This window comes from Balaenoptera acutorostrata, chromosome 1, assembly GCF_949987535.1.
Source record: "Balaenoptera acutorostrata chromosome 1, mBalAcu1.1, whole genome shotgun sequence".
Taxonomy (NCBI): domain Eukaryota; kingdom Metazoa; phylum Chordata; class Mammalia; order Artiodactyla; family Balaenopteridae; genus Balaenoptera; species Balaenoptera acutorostrata.
This window is the reverse complement of record NC_080064.1, coordinates 524,210-534,160: the sequence shown is the minus strand read 5'-3', so window position 1 is coordinate 534,160 and position 9,951 is coordinate 524,210. Positions and strand designations below refer to the sequence as shown.

Below are 9,951 nucleotides of genomic sequence, written 5' to 3'. Positions count from 1 at the left end.
GCGGCGCTGGGACAGCAGCGGCAGCATCTTCTGGCTGCGCAGGCTCTTCTGGAAGGTCTCGAGTGCCAGGTCTGGGGAGGAGTTGGGGGTGAGCCCGGCTTGGGCGGGGGAGGCGTGGGGGGAAGGGAGGGGCGGGCACCCAGCCTCCCCGGCATCGCGTTCCCGGGGCTGGAGTTTACGGGGCGTGGGGGGGTGAGGGGTGGGACCGGGGTTGGGGTGAGGTGTGGGCGGGCATCGCCTTGGCTGGGAGGTGGGGGCATGAGCCAGAAGGTGGGGTTGCCATGCAGCCTTTCGGGTGCTGGAGAGCTAGGTTTGTGGATGTCTGAACTTGGGGAGAGGGTGGGCAGGCAGAGCGGTCGGTTTGAGGGGCCTGGGGGCTGGGTAGCGGCCTCACCCAGGGTCTCCATGACCACGCCTGGAATCACCTCTCTCAGGACTTCACAGCTGGTGTGCAGGGCAGGGTTGGAGTTCATCTCCAGCAGCCACACCTGGGCCAACACTGCTCAGCATGCCTCCCCACCTACCACTTGGCCAGCAGGAGGCTGAGGCCCTGGTCCCCACTAAGGCAGGTGACCGGGCAGGTCACTTCTTTTCCATGGCCTCACTCCCCCATTTGCCCAAGGGGCTAAGACTCTGAGGGTCTGAGAGTCTGGCCTTGGGGGCTGCCCCAGCTGCAGGAAGAGCGAAGCCTTGTGGACACACCACCCCCAGGGCTAGGGAGGGTGCATAACTGCCTGCTCCAGGGGCCCGCCTGAGTGGTCAGGGTGTGCACAGAGGGCCCCTGCCTCCTGCACCTGCCTGCTGGGCCCCGCACCCCCCCGGGACGCCTCAGCAGCACCTTGAAGTTTTCATCGATCAAGAAGTCACAGCCAATGAGGTCAAAGTAGCCCAGCTTGCACTTGAGCTTGGATTTGACAGACAGGAAGCAGTGGGCCAGGATCTGCTGCATCCGCTTCTGTGGGTGGGGTGGGGGTGGGGGTGGGGGCGGGGGAGGGGGGGGGGTGGAGACAGGATGTCACCTGTGGGCCCTGATTACGCCCTCCAGGCCTGGACAGCCACAGCCCCATCCCACCAGTGCCCGCACTTCCACATTCTCAGGGTCACAGGCTCCCAGGCAGAAACTCCTTCACGCTCATTTTACTCATTTCACAAACGTGTGGACCTCCTATTGTGCGGCAGGTACTGGGGTCGAGAGTAGAGGGAGCTTACGAGGAGTCTCTGCCCTTGGGCAGCTCACTCACAGGAGAGACAACAGTTGTGATGCGTAAATCATTATGCACTGAGCAGCTCGCTCACAGGAGATACAACAGTTGTGATGTGTAAATCGTTATGCACTGAGCAGCTCGCTCACAGGAGAGAGAACAGCTGTGATGTGTAAGTCGTTATGCACTGAGCAGCTCGCTCACAGGAGAGACAACAGCTGTGATGTGTAAGTCGTTATGCGCTCTGCACAGCACATGAAGCCATACACGCTGATGGAGAAGATGAAGCAGGGTGAGCGGTGGGGGGTTCTGGGTGGTGTGGAAAGGGGTCTGATCTGGGTGGGCCAGAGAGTGAGCAATGGGTGAAGAGTGAAGGGGAGAGCTGTGGGGTGGGGTGGGGATGGGACCCCTGGGTAGAGCAACGGCTGTAAGTGGGAGCACGCCCAAGGTGTTGGAGGAACAGAGAGCGGCTGCTGTGGCTCGAGCGAGCTAGGAGGGCAGCGGGAGATGAGACCAGAGCGGCTCCAGTCACATCTCGGGGGCGTGGGAAGCCCTTGCCTTTCACCCTGAGGTCCGAGCTGTTGGAGGGTGGAGCATAGGAGGGCATGTCTGACCCGTGCCCTAATAGGGTCCTCTGGCTGCTATGCTGAGAGAGACTGAAGGGCCCCATTGCAAAGATCCAGGTGAGAAATGTGGGTGGCTTGTGTAAGCCGAGGTGGTGGGTTGGATGCTGGGTCTGTGTTGGGGTAGAGCCAGCCTGGTTGACTGATGAAAGGATGGTGAGCTGTGAAAACAGGAATGAAGGGTTATCCCTAGGTGTTTGGTCTGAGACTCTGGAAGGATGGAGCCCCCATCAACGGAGAAGGAGAGGAGGCCCATGGCGTCTGAGACATCTGTGAGCTTACAGATGGGGTGTTGATAGGCCATGGTTCAAGTTCAGGGGAGAGGTCAGGGCCGGATGTTTCATGTGGAGTCTTGAGCACATAGATGGAATTTAAACTCAGGCGTTGTCTGATAAAGACAAAGAGTAGATAACAGTGGGTACAGCAGATAAAGAGTAGAGCCAGGCTGAGCCCTGGGCCTCCTGAGCAGCCGTGCGGAGCCAAGGGGCCAGCACAGGGGGTGGAGAGGGGGTGGACAAGGTCCTGGAAGTCGTGGGGAGTGAGGAGCTGTGTCCAAAGTTGGCTGACAGGTCAGGGAGAAAAGGGCTGGACTGACCCCTGGGTTTGACAGCATAGAGGTCACTCCAGCGAGCATTTCAGCGAAACAACAGGGAGAAGCTTTGCTGAGCAGGTTCAAGAGAGACAACATAAAAACAGCCCAAACTGGCCAAATTTGTCAGAATTAACCTTCTCAAAATGCTGGAAATTAACCAAAGGCGTCCAGCAACCTGAAGAGTGTTTACTCAAGTAAAATCTTGAATCTTGGTAAGAACAGCAAGCTTTGTAGCATTTTAACTTGCCCTGGTTTTATCCCTGGCATCCCAGCTCAGTGCCTTGAAAAAAGCCTGTGTTCTCGGTACTGGAGATAGCAGAATAGACCTGTCCGGCAAAGAATTGGAGGGGGCTTCCCTGGTGGCGCAGCGGTTGAGAATCTGCCTGCCAATGCAGGGGACACGGGTTCAAGCCCTGGTCTGGGAAGATCCCACATGCCGCGGAGCAACTAGGCCCGTGAGCCACAACTACTGAGCCTGCACGTCTGGAGCTTGTGCTCCGCAACAAGAGAGGCCGCGACAGTGAGAGGCCTGCGCACCACGATGAAGAATGGCCCCCGCTTGCCACAACTAGAGAAAGCCCTCACACAGAAATGAAGACCCAACACAGCCAAAAATAAATGTAAATAAATAAAAATTAAAAAAAAAAAAAAAGAATAGGAGTCATTTGTTGTGATGTGTCTGATGGTTCCATGGCAGACCTCACTTGAACTAAAGGAAAATACAAGAACAACGTCTTACCAAATAGAGAATGCCAGTGAAGAGATAGAAATTATAAAAGGGAGCTGAATAGAAATTCTGGAGTTGAAAATTATAGGAACTGAAAGCAAAAATCACTACAGGGGTTCAACAGTCCATTGGAGTTGTTCAAAGATAGGTCAATTGAGATTATCCAGTCTAAGGAACAGAAAGTCAAAGGAATGAAGAAAAGTAAAGCTACAGAGACCTGTGGGACACCGTCAAGCAGACCAAAATGCATAAGGAGATCCAGAAAGAGAGCACAGGAAGAGTCAGGAAGAATATCTAAAGAAATAATGGCAGTGGGACTTCTCAAATTTGATGAAAAGTAATCTACACGTTCAGGAAGGCCAGTGAGCTCCAAGTAGGATAAACTCAATAAGATCCACCACATCATAGGCAAACTTTCAAAAGACAAAGACAAACAGAGGATGTTGAAATCAGCAAAGAGAAGTGACTCATCATAAAGGCTCTTCGATAAGACCAACAACCAATTTCTCATTAAAAACCATGGAAATGTCCATCAACAGATGAATGGATAAAGAAGACGTGGCACATATATACAATGGAATATTACTCAGCCGTAAAAAGACACGAAATTGAGTTATTTGTAGTGAGATGGATGGACCTACAGTCTGTCATACAGAGTGAAGTAAGTCGGAAAGAGAAAAACAAATACTGTATGCTAACGCATATATATGGAATCTAAAAAAAATGGTACTGATGAACCTAGTGGCAGGGCAGGAATAAAGACGCAGACATAGAGCATGGACTTGAGGACATGGGGTCGGGGGAAGCGGAAGCTGGGGCGAAGTGAGAGAGTGGCATGGACATATATACACTACCAAATGTAAAACAGATAGCTAGTGGGAAGCAGCAGCATAGCACAGGCAGATCAGCTCGGTGCTTTGTGATGACCTAGAGGGGTGGGATAGGGAGGGTGGGAGGGAGGCTCAAGAGGGAGGGGATATGGGGATATATGTATGCATATGGCTGATTCACTTTGTTGTACAACAGAAACTAACACAGCATTGTGAAACAATTATACTCCAATAAAGATGTATTCAAAAACAAAACAAACAAACAAAAAAAACCATGGAGCCCAGAAGGCAGTGGGATGACAAATTCAAAATGCTGAAAGGAAAAAAAAAACCAACTGTTAACCAAGAACTGTATATACAGCAAAATCATCCTTCAAAAATGAAAAAGAAATTAAGACAGTCCCAAATTTAAAAAACATAGATTAGGGCCTCCCTGGTGGCACAGTGGTTAAGAATCAGCCTGCCAACGCAGGGGACATGGGTTTGAGCCCTGGTTCGCGGAGATCCCATATGCCGCGGAGCAACTAAGCCCATGCGCCACAACAACTGAGCCTGTGCTCTAGAGCCCGTGAGCCACAATTACTAAGCCCGTGTGCCACAACTACTGAAACCCGTGCACCTGGAACCTGTGCTCTGCAACAAGAGAAGCCACCGCAGTGAGAAGCCCACTCACTGCAACGAAGAGTAGCCCCCGCTCGCTGCCCGCATGCAGCAATGAAGACCCAACGCAGCCAAGATAAATAAGTAAAATAAATAAATTTATATTAAAAAAAACCATTATCATTAGTAGAACTTCCCTACAGTCCTTCAGGCTGAAATGAAAGGACGCTAGACAATAATTCGAATTCACATGAAGAAATCAAGAGCACCCATGAAGTAACTACACAGTTAAATATAAAAGACAGTACACATTCATTTTTTGGTAGTTGTTTTCTTTCCTTTCTATCTTATTTAAAAGACAATTGTGTAAAGCAATAATTATAAATCTATGTTGATGGACACACAATTTATAGAGTTGTAATTTGTGACAGTAACAGCATAAAGGGAGAGACAGCTATATAGGAACAATTAAAAAAATATGATTGAAATTAACTTAGTATTAATCCAAACTAGATCGTTATAAATTAAGATGTTAATGGTAATCCCAAGGGCAGCTACTAACAGAATAACTCAAAAATATATAGTAAAAGAAATGACACTAGAAATGGTACACTAGAAAATATTTAACACAAAAGGAGGCAGTAATGGAGGAATTGAGAAACAAAACGATATAAGACATATAGCCAAAGCAATCCTGAGAAAGAAAAACGGAGCTGGAGGAATCAGGCTCCTGGACTTCAGACTATACTACAAAGCTACAGTAATCAAGACAGTATGGCACTGGCACAAAAACAGAAATATAGATCAATGGAACAGGATAGAAAGCCCAGAGATAAACCCATGCACATATGGTCACCTTATCTTTGATAAAGGAGGCAAGAGAATACAATGGAGAAAAGACAGCTTCTTCAATTAGTGGTGCTGGGAAAACTGGACAGCTACATGCAAAAGAATGAAATTAGAACACTCCCAAACACCATACACAAAAATAAACTCAAAATGGATTAGAAACCTAAAGGTAAGACTGGACAGTATAAAACTCTTAGAGGAAAACATAGGAAGAACACTCTTTGACATAAATCACAGCAAGATCTTTTTTGATTCACCTCCTACAGTAATGGAAACAAAAACAAAAATAAACAAATGGGACCTAATGAAATTTAAAAGCTTTTGCAAAACAAAGGAAACTACAAATAAGACGAAAAGACAACCCTCAGAATGGGAGAAAATATTTGCAAACGAATTAACGGACAAAGGATTAATCTCCAAAATATATAAACAGCTCATGCAGCTCAATATTAAAAAAACAAACAACCCAATCAAAAAATGGGCAGAAGACCTAAATTTCTCCGAAGAAGAAGACATGCAGATGGCCAAGAAGCACATGAAAAGTTGCTCAACATCACTAATTATTAGAGAAACAAATCAAAACTACGAGGTATCGCCTCACACCAGTTAGAATGGGCATCATCAGAAAATCTACAAACAACAAATGCTGGAGAGGGTGTGAAGAAAAGGGAACCCTCTTGCACTGTTGGTGGGAATGTAAATTGATACAGCCACTATGGAGAACAGTATGGAGGTTCCTTAAAAAACTAAAAATAGAATTACCATATGACCCAGCAATCCCACTACTGGGCATATACCCAGAGAAAACCGTAATTCAAAAAGACACATGCACCCCAATGTTCATTGCAACACTATTTACAATAGCCAGGTCATGGAAGCAACCTAAATGCCCATCAACAAACGAATGGATAAAGAAGATGTGGTACATATATATAATGGAATAAGAAAGAACGAAATTGGGTCATTTGTAGAGACGTGGATGGACCTAGAGACTGTCATACAGAGTGAAGTAAGTCAGAAAGAGAAAAACAAACATTGTATATTAACGCATATATGTCGAACCTAGAAAAATGGTACAGATGAACCAGTTTGCAAGGCAGAAATAGAGACACAGATGTAGAGAACAAACGTATGGACACCAAGGGGGGAAAGTGGCGGGGGGTGGTGGTGGTGTGATGAACTGGGAGATTGGGATTGACATGTATACACTAATATGTATAAAATGGATAACTAATAAGAACCTGCTGTATAAAAAAATACATAAAATAAAATTCAAAAATTCCAAAAAAGAGAGAAAACAAATAGCAAAATAGCAGATGTAAATCCTAACTTATCAGTAATTATATTAAATATAAATGGATTAAGCTTTCCAATTAAAAGACGGAGATTGTCAGGATGCATTCCCCTCCCCCCCATATGCTATCTATGAGACTCACTTTGGATTCAAAGACACAGATAGGTTGAAAGTAAAAGGATAAAAAAAAGATATATCAGGGCTTCCCTGGTGGTGCGGTGGTTAAGAATCCGCCTGCTAACGCAGGGGACACAGGCTCGAGCCCTGGTCCGGGAAGATCCCACAAGCCGTGGGGCAACTAAGCCCGTGCACCACAACTACTGAGCCTGAGCTCTAGAGCCCCTGAGCCACAACTACTGAGCCCGCATGCCATGACTACTGAAGCCCACGTGCCTAGAGCCCATGCTCTGCAACAAGAGAAGCCACCGCAATGAGAAGCCTGCGCACAGCAACGAAGAGTAGCCCCCGCTCGCTGCAACTAGAGAAAGCCCGTGCACAGCAACAAAGACCGAACACAGCCAAAAATAAATAAATAAATAAATTAAAAAAAAAATATATATATATATATCAGGCAAACAGTAACCAAAAGAGAGCTAGAATGTCTATACTGATAGCAGATAAAATAGAGTTTAAGACAAAAATTGAGGACATTAAGAAAAAAGAGGACATTTTCTAATAAGTCAAGAATATGTAACAATTATAAACATACATATACTTAACAACAGAGCCTAAAAATACATGAAGCAAAAATTGACAGAATTGAAAGGAGAAATAGACAATTCAGTAATAATAGTTGGAGACTTCAGTATCCCATTTTCAATGATAGAACAACTAGACAGAAGATCAACAAGTAAATAGAAGACTTGAACAACACTATAAACCAACTAGACCTAAAAGACATCTATAGAACACTCCACCCAACAGTAGAATACACATTCTTTTCAAGTGTGCGTGGAACATTTTTCAGGATAGACAATATGTTAGAACATAAAACAAGTTTCAATACTTTTTAAAGGGTTGAAATCATACAAAGTATGTTTTCTGACCACAGTGGAATGAAATTAGAAATCAATAAGAGAGCAGAAGCAAGAAAAACTACAATCCTGCAGCCTGTGGACCAAAAACCACAGTTACAGAAAGACAGAGAAGATGAAAAGGCAGAGGGCTATGTACCAGATGAAGGAACAAGAAAAAACCCCAGAAAAACAACTAAATGAAGTGGAGATAGGCAACCTTCCAGAAAAAGAATTCAGAATAATGATAGTGAAGATGATCCAGGACCTCGGAATAAGAATGGAGGCAAAGATTGAGAAGATGCAAGAAATGATTAACAAAGACCTAGAAGAATTAAAGAACAAACAAACAGAGATGACCAATACAATAACTGAAATGAAAACTACACTAGAAGGAATCAATAGCAGAATAACTGAGGCAGAAGAACGGATAAGTGACCTGGAAGACAGAATGGTGGAATTCACTGCTGCAGAACAGACTAAAGAAAAAAGAATGAAAAGAAATGAAGACAGCCTAAGAGACCTCTGGGACAACATTAAACGCAACAACATTCGCATTATAGGGGTCCCAGAAGGAGAAGAGAGAGAGAAAGGACCAGAGAAAATATTTGAAGAGATTATAGTCGAAAACTTCCCTAACATGGGAAAGGAAATAGCCACCCAAGTCCAGGAAGCGCAGAGAGTCCCATACAGAATAAACCCAAGGAGAAACACGCCGAGACACATAGTTATCAAAGTGGCAAAAATTAAAGACAAAGAAAAATTACTGAAAGCAGCAAGGGAAAAACGACAAATAACATACAAGGGAACTCCCATAAGGTTAACAGCTGATTTCTCAGCAGAAACTCTGCAAGCCAGAAGGGAGTGGCATGATATACTTAAAGTGATGAAAGGGAAGAACCTACAACCAAGATTACTCTACCCAGCAAGGATCTCATTTAGATTTGATGGAGAAATCAAAAGCTTTACAGACAAGCAAAAGCTAAGAGAATTCAGCACCACCAAACCAGCTCTACAACAAATGCTAAAGGAACTTCTCTAAGTTGGAAACACAAGAGAAGAAAAGGACCTACAAAAACAAACCCAAAACAATTAAGAAAATGGTCATAGGAACATACATATCGATAATTACCTTAAACGTGAATGGATTAAATGCCCCAACCAAAAGACATAGACTGGCTGAATGGATACAAAAACAAGACCCATATGTATGCTGTCTACAAGAGACCCACTTCAGACCTAGGGACACATACAGACTGAAAGTGAGGGGATGGAAAAAGATATTCCATGCAAATGGAAATCAAAAGAAAGCTGGAGTAGCTATACTCATATCAGATAAAATAGACTTTAAAATAAAGAATGTTACAAGAGACAAGGAAGGACACTACATAATGATCCAGGGATCAATCCAAGAAGAAGATATAACAATTATAAATATATATGCACCCAACATCGGAGCACCTCAATACATAAGGCAACTGCTAACAGCTATAAAAGAGGAAATCGACAGTAACACAATAATAGTGGGGGACTTTAACACCTCACTTACACCAATGGACAGATCATCCAAAATGAAAATAAATAAGGAAACAGAAGCTTTAAATGACACAATAGACCAGATAGATTTAATTGATATATATAGGACATTCCATCCAAAAACGGCAGATTACACGTTCTTCTCAAGTGCGCACGGAACATTCTCCAGGATAGATCACATCTTGGGTCACAAATCAAGCCTCAGTAAATTTAAGAAAATTGAAATCATATCAAGCATCTTTTCTGACCACAACGCTATGAGATTAGAAATGAATTACAGGGGAAAAAACGTAAAAAAGACAAACACATGGAGGCTAAACAATACGTTACTAAATAACCAAGAGATCACTGAAGAAATCAAACAGGAAATAAAAAAATACCTAGAGACAAATGACAATGAAAACACGACGACCCAAAACCTATGGGATGCAGCAAAAGCAGTTCTAAGAGGGAAGTTTATAGCTATACAGGCCTACCTAAAGAAACAAGAAAAATCTCAAGTAAACAATCTAACCTTACACCTAAAGAAACTAGAGAAAGAAGAACAAACAAAACCCAAAGTTAGCAGAAGGAAAGAAATCATAAAGATCAGAGCAGAAATAAATGAAATAGAAACAAAGAAAACAATAGCAAAGATCAATAAAACTAAAAGTTGGTTCTTTGAGAAGATAAACAAAATTGATAA

General features: G+C 44.1%; 1 protein-coding gene across 1 annotated transcript in view; it reads right to left on the bottom strand.

Annotated features, from left to right (window-relative positions):
• Positions 1–393: 393 nt before the first annotated feature.
• Positions 394–9,951, bottom strand: part of TTLL10 (tubulin tyrosine ligase like 10) — a 20,466-nt gene continuing 10,908 nt past the window's right edge. The window contains 2 exon segments of the mRNA XM_028167964.2: positions 394–444; positions 839–955. Coding sequence (XP_028023765.2) covers positions 439–444; positions 839–955 — 123 coding nt within the window. The 3' untranslated portion in view covers positions 394–438.